Consider the following 14,282-nt stretch of genomic DNA (forward strand, 5'->3'; position numbering starts at 1 on the left):
AACTATCTAAAATAGTGAGGTCTTGCAAAAAAGCCGAAGCTGCCCCACATATATGCGAGAGGCAGCGACGACTCGCCTAGGCGAACCCCGGTAAGCCGACATCCTCGATACAGATCGACGGGTCGATACCCGATCCAGATAGCATCTTTCAACGAGAAGTCAAGACTCGATGAGCCGTCCATATTATCTCCAAGCTCGAGATAGCATTCTATCTCGAGGACCCCCAACCCAAAGAAGTCGGACTTTGAGAAGCATTATATGTCATCACTCGACGCGAGGCAGGTACCTGGTCTCGTGGTTCTCCTCTTCTAAAATAGAGGAATAAGCACGGGAAGCTCCGATCACGAAAGCTCCACGAAGGTTCTAGGCAGCGCCTAAATACAGGCAAGTCCTCAGCAGAAGTCTATCCTATACGTTTTAAAGGGGGTATCTACATCAAGATCAAAAGGGACCCCCTGGTACCCAAAGCTGACCTTCATTCAGGATAACATCCTCGAAGGCCCTGAAATTCGGCGCATTATCCCCATACAACTCAGATTGCCCCTGCGGCCCGGGCTTGTAAATCAAATCCAGGATTGGTCCTAGGTACAACGATGGGATTCGAAAGAAAGCCATGTCGGCCAGTAGATGCGCCCAAGTCAGATATCGGCAGTTAACAAATAAAAGAAGGCACTCAAAGGGCCTCGAAGGGCATGAGAACATACAGAAACAAAGCAAAGATCGAAAACAGAAGTCAATGGAGTATATTCATATTCATAAAAGATCCATGTACAACAGCCCTCGAGGGGACATTACATATAATTAAAAAATCCTACGGAGGATCTCTATGCCTAAAGGAAGAGACAAAGGGATGCACACGCAAAGTGAAAGCCCGAAGACCGGTCCACCTTCGAAGGTCCGCAACAGGTGCCTCCGGACGCGCATCCTCGGAAGTTTTATCCCAACCTTCCACACTGATATCCCCAAGGGACAAGGTGAGTGGCAGGGAGGGATGAAAAAATGCCATAGCTCTCCGAAGTTTGAGGACCTTCGTTAGCCAAGGGAACCTCGGAGAGACATCGGACTGAACAATCCTCGGTCCCGCTTGCACGGCTACTTAGAATCCACTCCTTGGAACGTCTAGCCGTGCAAGCCCCTGACTCGGAGCAGAGCACCACATCGAGCCGGGGTATGAAAGTGAGCAACGGTGTATAATCCGAGCCCCCTTTTGAGCAGCGGTGCATAATCCGGACGACTGTCTACATGAGGGGGGAAACTGACTCCCCGTCCATCATCACCTCGGGCCAGCAGCAGCAGCAAGGGCCAGCATATCGACGACCACATCAATAGCGGGACAGCACGGTTATGCTCGACGAAGGGAAGCCCCGGCAGAAGGCCACGACACAGTCTAAGGAAACTCCTCCAAACGGCCTTAAGGTCATGAGCCCCTAGCATGATGTTCAAGGGTGAAAGAAGATGATAAGAAGAAATAGGCAAGTAAGCCAACAGAGGCACTGGGATAAGAAAAGCAAAGCCAAGGCACCCCCATTTATAGGGGGTTACGACACAGTCATCTAGGCTTTGGAAGATTGGCCGATGGGCGCAGTCAATGCATTCATGGAAAATCGAACCGACAGCGGTACCTTCACCTTGGGAAGTGAGAATCAGGATTGCAATGAATGAGGTCGAAAAGCACGAGCCCGTGGATGTCCGGTTACCACAAAGCTCGCTCCAGGAGTCGTATCATCGATATGGCGTCGCCGAAAGAAGCTCGAGGAGTCAAGTGTCAGAATCATAAACGCGGAGACTATCTGTATGCGGCAAAATCAGAAGACTTGATTTCTCGTTGTCAAGTCATTTCGGAAGCATGCCTCGGGACCTTGAGGACGGGAGGCCATGACCGAGTTCCCGACCTCGGGGCTCGTCGAAGCCCGACTCAGAGAAAACGGAGACCGAAGCCAGGACAGAAGGGGAAGCTCCCAAGGCACACGGCTAACTCTGACAGGGCCGGCCTATCCAGAGCCTATGCTGAGGCATCACGTCAAGTCATCCCATCTCCATACTTTGTAATTAATCTCCACATACTTGTAGCCGAGTCCCCCCTCCTATATAAAGGGAACTCACCCTACCTTGTAAAGGGCTGATGTTGCTCCATTTCTCCACAAATGCGATAATATCTCTCTCTCTCTCTCTCTCTCTCTCTCTCTCTTTTCTTTCTAACTTGCTCGTTCTCACTGGCCCGATGCCACTTTAATATCTATCGTTCTCTTACTTGTTCTTCAATATATTGCTCAATATCGGTCGTAAAGAGCCTTGCTTAATCGTATTCTTAATTGTTATCCTATTCCTGGCTGCCCCCGATAGCTCGAGCTCGACTCGAATCTCGACCTCGAGGTCCTCATCGACCGGTTCTGCATTCGGGCAATAGGCCCCTTCGGTTTGATTACTGCCTCGTTTTAGCTTGCACTTCATCGTTAAACTTCACGTTCTTAGCATCATCTGCTCTAACAATTGGCTTGAGAATAGATCACGTATTTTTAAAATCTCATTTACAAATTTAATTGTTGTTACCATTTTCACGGTAAACATTCTTTAATTGATTGAAACTCTATAAGCTAACATGCTTGTTTCAGTAAGGATCAATAGACTATTAAACCTAAAAGGAATAACTCATTTTTAAACTTGAATATTTAATTTAAATTTGTATGGTTTTAATAATAATTTTGTAGTCACATAAATATTATATTAACATGTTTGCAGATCATACATTTTAAACTTTTTATAATTGTATAGTCACATAAATATTATATTAAAATATCTTTTTTTTTCCCTTTAAAATTTAAATTATGCCCCCGGTGAAACTACGTGTATAAATTAAAACGATTCGTAGTGTTTATAGTAGTAGTTAAGGAAGAAGCTTTTAAGCAGAAACCAACCGATAATGTCGAGCATTTGCAGAAGCAAACCGGTCGAGGGCCTTAGATTCCTGAACCGGGTTCGAACCATATGCTCACCGTTTATTCACCGGCCAAACCGTTGCATCGCCACCGTAGCTTATGAAGAAGTCCGGTCTTCGCCGGAAAAACCTTACAATTTCACAGCTTTTATACTTCACGGCCTCTTAGGTTCCGGTCGAAATTGGCGATCCTTCTCTCGATCCCTCGCTTCCTCCCTTTCTGCAGGTACTTCAATCAATTATATCTCGATATCAAATTAGTTAAATTAATTGGAATCCGTTTTATGCATTCTCTTAATACATTATTATTCAGGTAAATTTTATTCCAGTATAGGTGAAATAGTTTGTCCTTTAAGGCGAATTAGACGTTCTTTAAATTTGATCACTAGGATATACATGTCTCTGATCAGAGTTTTCAGCTAACACTAGACCTAACTAGATTATATTGACATACAAATCTCTAACCAGACTAATTTACATAATGATTTTAACTTATACACACAGACAATGTAAAGATTTTCTTACACTATCAGGTAGCCCAACCTATATCTACCGGTAAACCTTCATAAAAAGTGGGATTTGTATTATTGAAAATAAGGTAGATATTGAAGTGGAGCGTTGACGTAACTGGTAAAGTTGATGCCATATGACCAGGAGGTCACGGTTTCGAGCCGTGAAAACAGCTTCTTGCAGAAATGCAGGGTAAGGCTGCATATAATAGACCCTTTTGGTCGGGCCCTTCCCCGGACTATGCGCATAGTGGGAGCTTAGTGCATCGGGCTGCCCTTTAAGGTAGATTACCTGCCACAACAGGTAAAGATGATCTGACAGTGTAAAAATTCATTGTACTGTTGATGCATATTAGTTAAACTCATTTATAACTCATAGATTTCTCTGTAAGTTAGGTCCTGTAAGTTCAAAATTATTAACATATGCTTCTATCTGCTTGTTGTTTTAGATGGTGTAAATTGGAGGATGGTTCTTGTGGATTTGAGGAATCATGGGAAGTCAGCTGAAATTGAAGGTTTCCTGCCACCTCATGATATGGAAAATGCTGCTAAAGATGTGGCTAATTTGGTGAATTCACAGGGTTGGGATTGGCCTGATGTTGTTATAGGGCATTCCATGGGTGGCAAGGTCGCCTTGCAGTATGCTGACAGCTGCTCTCGTGGTGTTTATGGCCAATCAGCTCGATTGCCCAAGCAGGTGCTTGCTCTTTCTTGCAATTGATTGAAAATTTTATATCTAGGACCTTCTTTTGAAGTTCATTTATGAATAGCAGATCAGATTAGCTGTTACAAAATCATGTTACAGATTTATTTGGTGAATGATAGTTTAATTTAACCATTTTTTCTGTCCTACCATCTCAGTAAGCTTCTTTTTCTGTGTGATAAAGTTGTGAAGGTTTTTCTATGCCAGTGGGAGGTAGTAGGTATGGGGTGGAATAGTAGAGGTTCGCGCGTACTAGGCCGGACACCATTGTTATCATAAAAGATATAGTTGTTGAGTTTTTCATAGTATATCCAAGATATTACATTGCCTATTTAAGCAGTGTCCTCCTTCATTTAGTGCAATATGTTTTCAGGAAATTTAAGTTACATGTTTGTTTATCCCTGATTACACCAAGTAAGAAAAGAACCTTGTTTTGGAGATATTTGAAAGAAGAGAAAACTTTTTTTTTGTCAGAAAGATAACATATATTAATAACTATGTAATGCGTACAGAGGGTTGGGGCCTAACTGGCTCCCTATCACAAATCATTGTTCTATTACAAAGTCGTAAGTTGCTACTAATATTTACAGTTGTCATGGTCATCCTATTGGAATTATCATCATGACAACTAATTACAGACGAGGATAATTGATCCATATTGCCACTTTGATTTTGCCAAGCAGTGTCCTGTCCTGATTGAGTTCCTCCCAAACATGCCTTGCCTTTTCCAAAAATTTGCGCAACAAAAGTGGGAACAGCTTCAAAAACACTTGGCGTATAGTCATTTCTAAAATTGTGGCCTGCCTTTGCTAGCTGATCTATTACCATGTTTTGTTCTCTGTATGCATGTTGTGCTACATGATTACCTAGCTGGCCCAGATAGTACCTGCAATCATTAATCATGTTAGAGAATGCAATATTATCAGTATGTAATAGTATGGTAATTTCCTTTGTATCCACCTCCACTTCCAGTGGCCTTATGTTATTTTCATATGCAAATTCCAAACCTTGTGTCAATGCATAGAGCTCTGCAAAGGTGGATGATTCATGTGGTGCAGATCCTGCGAAACCCAATATTCATTCCGCTTTGGAATTTCTAATTAGTCCTCCTATCCCTGCAGTGTTGTCTGAATATGCTCCATCTATATTAAGTTTATAGAAGTGTGTATTTGGTGTATTCCATTTAACATTTTTAGTCAATGTTGTTTTATGATTAGTCTTAGGTGCAGAAGCAGCCAAGTATGTGTATTCCGCTGCTTGTTGAGTTGTAGATTTAAGGAGAATGTTATCCCTAGTCATATTATAAAGATTATTGTTTCGTGTAGTCCAAATATTCCATAAACTAATTGGTAAGTAGGTGTTAGGGTTTATGTTGAAAGGTAGTTTGATGTTCTTATAAGAAATTAGTTTACATACCCAAGTTTGTGTGGATGAATAGTTGGTAATATGATTAATAAGGTGTATGAGTCCTAATTTTTGCCAATATTTCATAGCATTTACACATTCAAGGAAAATGTGTTTGATTGACTCATCCTCCCTTTGACAGTAAAAACAAGTTGCATCTTGTATGATTTTAATGTTTTTTAAGTAAAGTCTCGTTGGTAACCTATTGTGGCATAGAAGCCAAATAAAACTTTTAATTTTTGGATGGATAGGGAGTTTCCAAATCCATGAAAAAGTATTTAAATGAGTCGTAGGTTGTTGTGCCTCTAATTCTAGTTTGTTGTACATTGAATGAACTGTAAAATTGCCCGTTTGCGTCAGACCCCAGTAGATTTGATCGCCATGATTGTGTAATTGAGATACATATGTAGCTTTAATCAAAAGTTTAATATTATGGGCTAAGTCAAAAGAGATTTTGTCCCAATTCCATCCCGTTTCATTTAGCAGCTTCGAAATTGTTAAATTACTATGTTCCAAAGTTAAGGGGCCTTGGATCATAGAACGCAGTGTTGTGCCTGGTTTTATCCATGGGTCATCCCAAAATTTAACATGCTTACCATCTCCTATCCTCCATTTAATACCCATTTGGCAGTGTTGCCAACCTCTTAAAATGTTATACCAAGTTTTTGAATTATTACTCGCAGTTCTTTTATGAAGGTATTTATTAATGAGAATCCTTGCCCAAATTGCTTGTGGTGATTTAAAAACTCGCCAAGCAAGTCCTGCAAGTAAAGTCGTGTTTTTTTGGCCTAATTTTTGAATGCCCAGGCCACCAATTTCTTGTGGGGTTGTTACAACATTCCATTTGATAAGGTGCATTTTTTCCTTATATTGAGGTAGTGCCCCATAGAAAATTGCGCTGGTATTGCTCCATTTTATTAGTGATATGCTTTGGAATCTGAATATACTGCATAATATGGTTGGGTAGATTGTTCAAGGTAGATTTAATAAGAGTATTGCGTCCTGTCATAGTTAGAAAGTTTGTTTTCTATCCCGCTAATTTATTCTTGAAATTATCTTGAAGGAATTAAAAGTCTTCATTTTTAGGTCGTGCCTGGAACGTAGGAAATCCTAAATATTTACCAAACGATGTTCCTTCCTTAATAGAAAAGGAGTCAGTTACATAAGTCCGATCGGATTGAGTGCTATTTTTTGAGAAATATATTTTAGATTTATCAAAGTTAATTTTTTGTCCTGAACAAAGTGTAAAGTGATTTAGAACATCAATTATTGCATGAAAACTCTTAGTTGTGATCTTTGAAAACAAAATAATGTCATATGCACATAAGAGATGTGAAATTTGTGGCCCTTCTCTAGTTATGTAGATTGGTTGCCATTGGAAGTAATCCACTGATAATGTAATGCTTCGTGATAGCATTTCCATACACATTATGAACAAGTAAGGTGACAAAGGATCACCCTGGCGAATTCCTCTTGAAGGTGTAAAATATTGAGTCCTAGTACTATTGATTAAAATAGAGATGGAGGTCGTTGTAACACAGGACATAATTAAAGTTATCATAGATGTAGGAATATTAAAATATATAAGTGTCCTCCGAATAAAAGACCATTCTAACCTATCAAACGCTTTTTCCAAGTCTAATTTTAATAGCATACAAGAGGACTTGCCATTCATTTTCCTAAAGTAATTTAGAGCTTCCTGAACTATTATAGCATTATCTGAAGGTCGTTTGCCTTGTTGGAAACTAGTTTGGGTAGGTCCTATTATTTTAGTAATGATTGGTTTTAGTCTATTGACAATTAGCTTAGTAACCAACTTATATAAGGTATTACATAAGCTTATAGGTCGATATTGCTGAATAGTAACATGGTTTTTTACCTTTGAAATAAGACAAATAAAGGTTTGATTTAATTCTTGAGGCATGGTCTTAGTATTAAAGATGTCCTGACAAAATAGACTGACCTTATTGTCGACATCTAACCAATATTTTTGGTAGAAGAAAGGATGGAGCCCGTCCGGACCAGGTGCTTTATAGGGTTTAAAACTAAATAGGGCACATTTAACCTCCTCTTGCCCGAGAGGCTCCTCCATATGATGATTTTCATATACAGATAGTCGATGAATATTCAAGTCATTGTAATTTCTATTAGAACTTAACTTTTCAGTTGTGAACAGTGTTTGATATAAAGCTAGAATATGTTGTTTTAGTTCAATTTGATCGAAAATCTAGTTACCAACCAGATCTCTTAAACCATAAATTCTATTTCTTCTACGTCTATGAATAGTAGACATATGGAAGAATTTTGTGTTCGCATCTCCTTCATTTAACCAATTGATGCGAGACTTTAATTTTCAAAATTCCTCCTCTAAGCGTAATGTATTAATGTATTGCATAGATAAATTTGTTTCCAAATTTTGTAGGAATATACTTGTAGGATAATGAATTGAAGCTTGAATTCCTGCTAGTCGAGCTAATAAAGTTTCCTTTTTGTTGGAAAATATTCCCAAAATGTTGTTTATTCCAAAGGGTAACTACTGCCTGGAAGTGTTTAGTCGTTTGAAGCAAGGATTGATCACCAGACCAAACTTTACGAACTAATTCTGGGAATCGTGGGTGTGATGTCCACATGGTTTCAAAACAATTTTTTTTTTGTTGTATCCTAGGAGTGGGTTCTAATGTAATTAAGAGGGGACAATGATCTAAATAAGTTCGGGGTAGATGCTTCACTACAACTTCTGGATACAAGTTTATCCAGTCATAATTTGCTAAAAAGCGATCAAGCCTTTCTAAAATTGTATTACCATGTCTATATTTGTTAGTCCATGTGAAACGACTACCATGAAAACCTAGGTCTATTAATTTGCAGTAATTTAGATAGTTAGCAATCTTATCTACTCTATTGTTACTAATAGGTAGGCCACCAAATTTCTCCTTAGATTCTAAAACTTCATTAAAATCACCTCTTATTAGCCAAGGCATACCAATAGTATTATGTAAATTAATCAAGTTTTCCCAAAGTATATTGCGTAAATAATAGTGATTACTAGCATATATGGCAGAGAACATCTAAGGTGATTTAGTGGGACATACCTGGACCATGCAGTGTATCTCTTGATCAGAAATTCTCATCTCTGTCACCTTGATACCCTCCTCATTCCATAGTACCACTAATCCACCTATCAGACCATTAGCAGCTACTTGCGACATGTTAGTAAAATTGAAATCATCTCGGAGTCTTGTATGGTCATTCATGTGTGTTTCAAGCAAAATTGCTAACACTAGTCTATGATTGTCCAATAAAGACCTAAAGTGACGCCTAAACTCAGGATTATGTGATCCCTGGCAATTCCAGACTAAGAAATTCATGTAGGAATTAGGATTGTGGATCTGCCCTATTGGAATTAGAGTCATCGGAGTGACAAGAGATGTCATCTGCTCCAGACTCACTAACTGAGTAGTCTGATGAAGTGTGGGTATTATGACCATGGCATATTTCCCCACTTCTGGATTTGTTGTTAGACGAAAGTTGAAGCTGCATGCTTGTAGATCTGGTGGACATTTCAGAATAAACTTTTTTCCGTACTGCTCTTTTGGGTCGTAAAGTAAAATCCCCTTTAGCCACTAGAATTCTGTTCATGTTTCCCTCATCGCTGCTAGTATTTCTGACAACTCTTGCCTTGTTGGACTGTCTAGTACGTGTGGTGAGTGTGGTGAGTGTGGTGGTGTTTGTGGTGGACTCTCTTGTAAGTTGAAACTGTCTAGTGGACTCAGTGGGCTTGCATATGGGGAGAGTGGATTGAAAGAGTGGAGTGACTGAAACCAAGGAGCAAACACCTGACCCATATGGTGGGGAGGGTAAAAGGGCATCATGTTGATTACTGGGTTCATAGGGTAGGCCCAGTGGTGTTGATTCGAAGTTGAGGCTTGATTCTCTAGCACTAGAGGTGTTTGGGTAGTGAACCACTGATTCTGAGTATAGGCTTCCATTCCTAGTCGCATTCCCTCTATTACAATCTCTGCTAAGTGCGTAGGATTCTGAATGAGGAGAACAACCTCCTGATTGTTCATCTCCATAGTGAATATCAGCGTATAGCCTTGTAATCCCATCTCCAACCAAGACTAAAGTGGCTGGTCCATTGTTATTGTTTGTGAAGTGTAAATCATTGGGGTTGAGATGTGTGGCATCTGTGGCCCCTGCGTGGTTAGCCTGGGGATGAAAGAACTGACTGTTGGTTTGGATGTTCTCCTGCAGAGACATATAGTGGCTGGTGTTTGGAAAGGATGGCCTCTGCATCATTGGTAATGTTAAGAGTATTCTGTGTGTGTTTGTATATTTGAGAAGGAGTATGATAGTTATTTAAAGAGGATTGAGTAGGAGTAGATGGTGAGGAAGATATCAGCGGGTGAGTGAAGTCATGTAGGTCCTCACATGGTTTGTAATGATTATGTTTGCATGGAGGTTGAGTGTGTTTTTGGTCTGGGATAGTTGAGGTTCCTGTAGCATGCAGGATCGTTTGGTCTTGGCTTACTACTGGTAGGGACGTGTCCATTAGGGGTATAAACAAGAGGGATTTGTCTAATAAAGATTGGTCTTGGGCGGTGACTGTAATACCACGTGGAGGAGGCGGCTGATGTGTTGGTGCTGGGTTAAGTAACGTGTTATTGTTATTTTGGCATGGCAAAGAGTGGTGTGGTAAATCTATGGCAGTAGTTTTTTGGGTAGCAACTTGCTTATTAGGCATTGAAGGTGGTGAGCCTATGGTTGGCATGGATTGGTCAGCTAGGTGTAGCAGCATTGGAGTTGGTGTTAGCTGTGAAACACTTTCCATATTTTGGTCCTTATAGCTTGGGCTTGCACCAACTCTATCCAGCCCTCCCCTAGTTGGGTCCAAATCAGTTAGATAGTCAAACTTATTTTGGATGTCTTTATTGGGCTTATTGGGTATGTATTTCTCAGCACTCATCCAGCCCAAATGTGGCCTAGTAGGGTTAGGGTACGTACCTGGGCCAAGCTGCTAATGTGGTTGTGCTGTTACTGCAACCGCCTTGTTGAGGGGGCTGTGGAGTTCCTGGAAGTGTAGTTAGATTTTCTTGCAAAGTTGACGATTTTCCAGTCACTTTGTTGTGTGCCATCATCATGAAGAGTAGGAGATAATGTTGTTGTCTCCATAGATGAAGAAGCAGCAAACAAACAATTTTGTTTTGCATGTCCAAAACGTCCACAACTCATACATAGTAGGTTTAGGCCCTCATAGTGAATTGTTTGCCTATGATGACCTATATTCACATGGGTTTTTAATGGCTTTTCCAGAGGTACTTCAATACATATTCATGCATATCTTCCCCTAGTAGTAGATGAAGTGCATGAATCTATCTTTAGTAGTTTCCCCAGCTTCGACCCAACCCTTTGTAGAATTTCCAAATCGTAGAATTCTGTTAGAAGTTCAGGAACTCTCACCCATATAGCCGAGTACGTAAGCCGTGTAGATGATGCTATGAATGTTGGTTCCCATTAGCGAACAGATAGAAAATGGCTCAGTATGAACCATGGACCACCATGAAGAGCCTTCATCATATTCTCTTCCTTTTGATATTTTATGAGGAAGAAATCAGATCCTAAATCAATAATAGGAAGTTCCTCAGTTGGCTTCCATAGGTCTAGGAGCTTGTTTCTCAGAATATGATGGGCAATCTTTCTTCCAAACAACTTTATTATAACCGAATATTTCCAAGGTTCATATAAACGTGATTTGTCATTCACTCAGTGCTTTGTTGTTGATTTTGCAGTTGGGATTGCGGTGGATTCATGTTGAGTTTGGATTTTAGATGTGCAGGAAAGATGGTAGCTGGTGGTATGATAAAACAGTGAAACAAACGGAAAGAGAGAGTATTTTTACATTATACTAAAAACCAACGCCCCCTAAGAAGAGAAAACTAAAAGTAAAAGATATATACACAATGTTAAGTATTTGCATTTCCATCACTGTCAATACTTTCTCTCTGCTCCCCTTTTTGAATTCCCTTCTTCTCTATATGTTCGTAGTTCCATCTTTTACTTCCCTGATCTAGAATGCTTTATAGATAACTATTCTAAGTTCTAACCATGAAGGAGCTACAACCAGATGGTAGCCTGCATATGGAGAAGATAAAGTGCGTTAAAGTCAGAAAATGTGAATGTACATGAATTTGTATAAATATATATGTTTTTTTAATGGAGGGGCAAACAGAAAGCCGTGGGAGTTTCCTTATGTAGGTTCTTGTTGTAGAAATACCTTATGATTCATCCCCACTATGGTTAACACAATGTTAAGTATTTGCATTTCCATCACTGTCAAAACTCTCTCTCTGTTCCCCCTTTTGAATTCCCTTCTTCTCTATATGTTCGTAGTTCCATCTTTTACTTCCCTGATCTAGAATGCTTTATAGATAACTATTCTAAGTTCTAACCATGAAGGAGCTACAACCAGATGGTAGCCTGTATTTTGAGAAGATAAAGTGCGTTAAAGTCAGAAAATGTGAATGTACATAAATTTGTATAAATATATATGTTTTTTTAATGGAGGGGCAAACAGAAAGCCGTGGGAGTTTCCTTATGTAGGTTCTTGTTGTAGAAATACCTTATGATTCATCCCCACTATGGTTATGTTTTTGCCTTCAGACCTCTTATTGTCCTTCCCTTTATAAAAAGGATAAGCACTTAAATTTCGTTGTGAGCTAGATCTACACTCTGAAATGATGCTTGAAAATAAGTCTCTTACTTGGAAGTCCTTATCTTTGGAGCATCTACAAACTCTTGAAATCAACATAAGCCTGGAAACCGCTGCATGCGCTGTCCTAGCGTAGCTTGGCAGCCAAATCACTCATCCAAATTTAGTTATGCAGCTACTTGCCACAAACTCTTCCAGTAAACATGGAAATGACATGCAAAAGTGAGTCACGTGGGTACTTTGATAATATACAGTTTCCAGAAATATCTGAGTAATCGACTGCTTTTACCTACATCTGATTGTACCACTTGCATCGTGTCTTACTGAATTCATATGCTAATTTATACTCACCTGATGCAGAACAGCTCTGGGTATTGGATTCTGTCCCTGGAAAGGTGGACCCTGAAGATAGCAGTAGAGAAGTAGAGAAAGTTATGCAAACACTGCAGAGCATACCTTCATCAATCCCATCTCGAAAGTGGAATCTCTATGCCCTCTGATCACTTTTTTCTTAAAACATGATATATTATGCATCATTTTGGTTGTGTGTCTATAGTAGTTGTGCTCAAGATCTATGTGTCATTATGGTGTCCAGATTGATGCAGAATTATCCCCAACCAACTTGTTTTCAATTTTTGGATGATTTAGAAAACAGTCTAGCAAATTATTAACGGTTGGTCTATAACATTCAATTGGACGTAGAAAACAGCAACACTTGGAATGGGTGAAAAATCACATATTGTGTGGTTTGCAGTAGTCTGACACTTCATAACATTTGTGCTTTTAATACTATTTTGTAAATAGCAACTCTATGAGCTTGGCAGATGTCATGGTTAAGGCTAAATTAACTTCTGGGGAGTAGAAAACCCAAGTGCTATATAGCATACTATACTTGCACCTCTTTTCTACGAGTCTAATCTTTCCTAACTGAATATTCTCTTATTATTTTGTCGGTTGATTACATGTTTTTGTATGTCGTTATCTCTGACATGAATTTTGCATTTCAGATGGCTGGTGGATCACATGTTGAAACTTGGGTTTTCAAAGGCGTTATCAGAATGGCTGGGCAGCAATCTTCAGAAATCAGGGGATCAGATGACATGGACCTTTAATATTGAAGCTGCTATTGAGATGTTTAATTCTTACAGGTAAACCCCGATCCATTCTTCAGTACTCTTCTCAGTTTATCTAGTCAATAAGAATCTTTTATTTGAAGGTTGTTTACTGTACGTGGAACTTATTAGGGAGAAAGATTATTGCCCTCTGCTGGAGCACCCACCTAAAGGGACAGAGATAGCGATTGTGCGTGCCGAGAAAAGTGACAGGTGGGATCCGGAGACTGTCCAAAAACTTGAAAGCCTTGCCTCCAACGGAGGTGGTGAATCTGAAGGCAAGATGTCGTATCATATCCTTCCCAATTCCGGTCATTGGGTTCATGTCGAGAATCCAAGGGGGCTTCTTGAAATCATAACTCCCAAACTAGCTTCTCTTGTTTAGCCAGTTTAGTTTCTTTCTGGTTGCATGGGTCATAGTTTAAACATTCTTGGAACATCTGCTTTTTTTCTTTCTTTCATTTTCCATTTTGGGGATTTGCTTTGTACCAACTGAAAATGACATAGGAATTTACTCTTTAGCATACCTGAGCACTTGCTTGCATGTCCCTCAGTCTTGTTTCTTGTTTCTTGTTACAATAAATGGAACTGATGGCTTCCTGGCTCTAAGAATTTCGTATTTCCGGGCCACGTGCTTTCATCTACTCTAAATTATCCTTGCCGAAGTTCAATATAGTACAAATTTGAAAAGTCACAAGGAAATAATGTTCCTTTTCAGGCACAAACTATTAGCTAAATGTAACAACTTTTGTTGTAAAGTTCACTCTTTTACTATTTTTAAGAGAATCCTTACAGTGCGTATAACGTATTCAAAGCAAAGATGGACTTCTGTTCGAACTTGGTATAGAATCTTAAAGTGACAGCCACGAGATTCTGTGTAAGTAATGTCAATTTTGTTTGGATGTAAGAG

The 14,282-nt window shown here is 39.6% G+C and overlaps 1 protein-coding gene across 1 annotated transcript; it reads left to right on the plus strand.

Annotated features, from left to right (window-relative positions):
- The first annotated feature begins 2,865 nt into the window (after nt 1-2,865).
- LOC107805943 (uncharacterized) lies at nt 2,866-13,991 on the plus strand. The gene is made up of 5 exons (XM_016630051.2): nt 2,866-3,161; nt 3,894-4,141; nt 12,626-12,738; nt 13,268-13,408; nt 13,505-13,991. Exons 1-5 carry the CDS (start codon nt 2,921-2,923, stop codon nt 13,755-13,757), a joined length of 996 nt encoding a protein of 331 aa, XP_016485537.1. The 5' UTR covers nt 2,866-2,920; the 3' UTR covers nt 13,758-13,991.
- The last annotated feature ends 291 nt before the right edge of the window (nt 13,992-14,282 follow it).

Source organism: Nicotiana tabacum, chromosome 5 (genome assembly GCF_000715075.1).
Source record: "Nicotiana tabacum cultivar K326 chromosome 5, ASM71507v2, whole genome shotgun sequence".
Lineage (NCBI taxonomy): Eukaryota > Viridiplantae > Streptophyta > Magnoliopsida > Solanales > Solanaceae > Nicotiana > Nicotiana tabacum.

Excerpts from the sequence above, each read along its gene's own strand:
- LOC107805943 (XM_016630051.2), top strand. The coding sequence starts at position 2,921 with ATGTCGAGCATTTGCAGAAGCAAACCGGTCGAGGGCCTTAGATTCCTG. Across the intron at positions 4,142-12,625 it reads CAGCTCGATTGCCCAAGCAG|CTCTGGGTATTGGATTCTGT; the intron begins GTGCTTGCTCTT and ends GATGCAGAACAG. Across the intron at positions 13,409-13,504 it reads GAGATGTTTAATTCTTACAG|GGAGAAAGATTATTGCCCTC; the intron begins GTAAACCCCGAT and ends GGAACTTATTAG.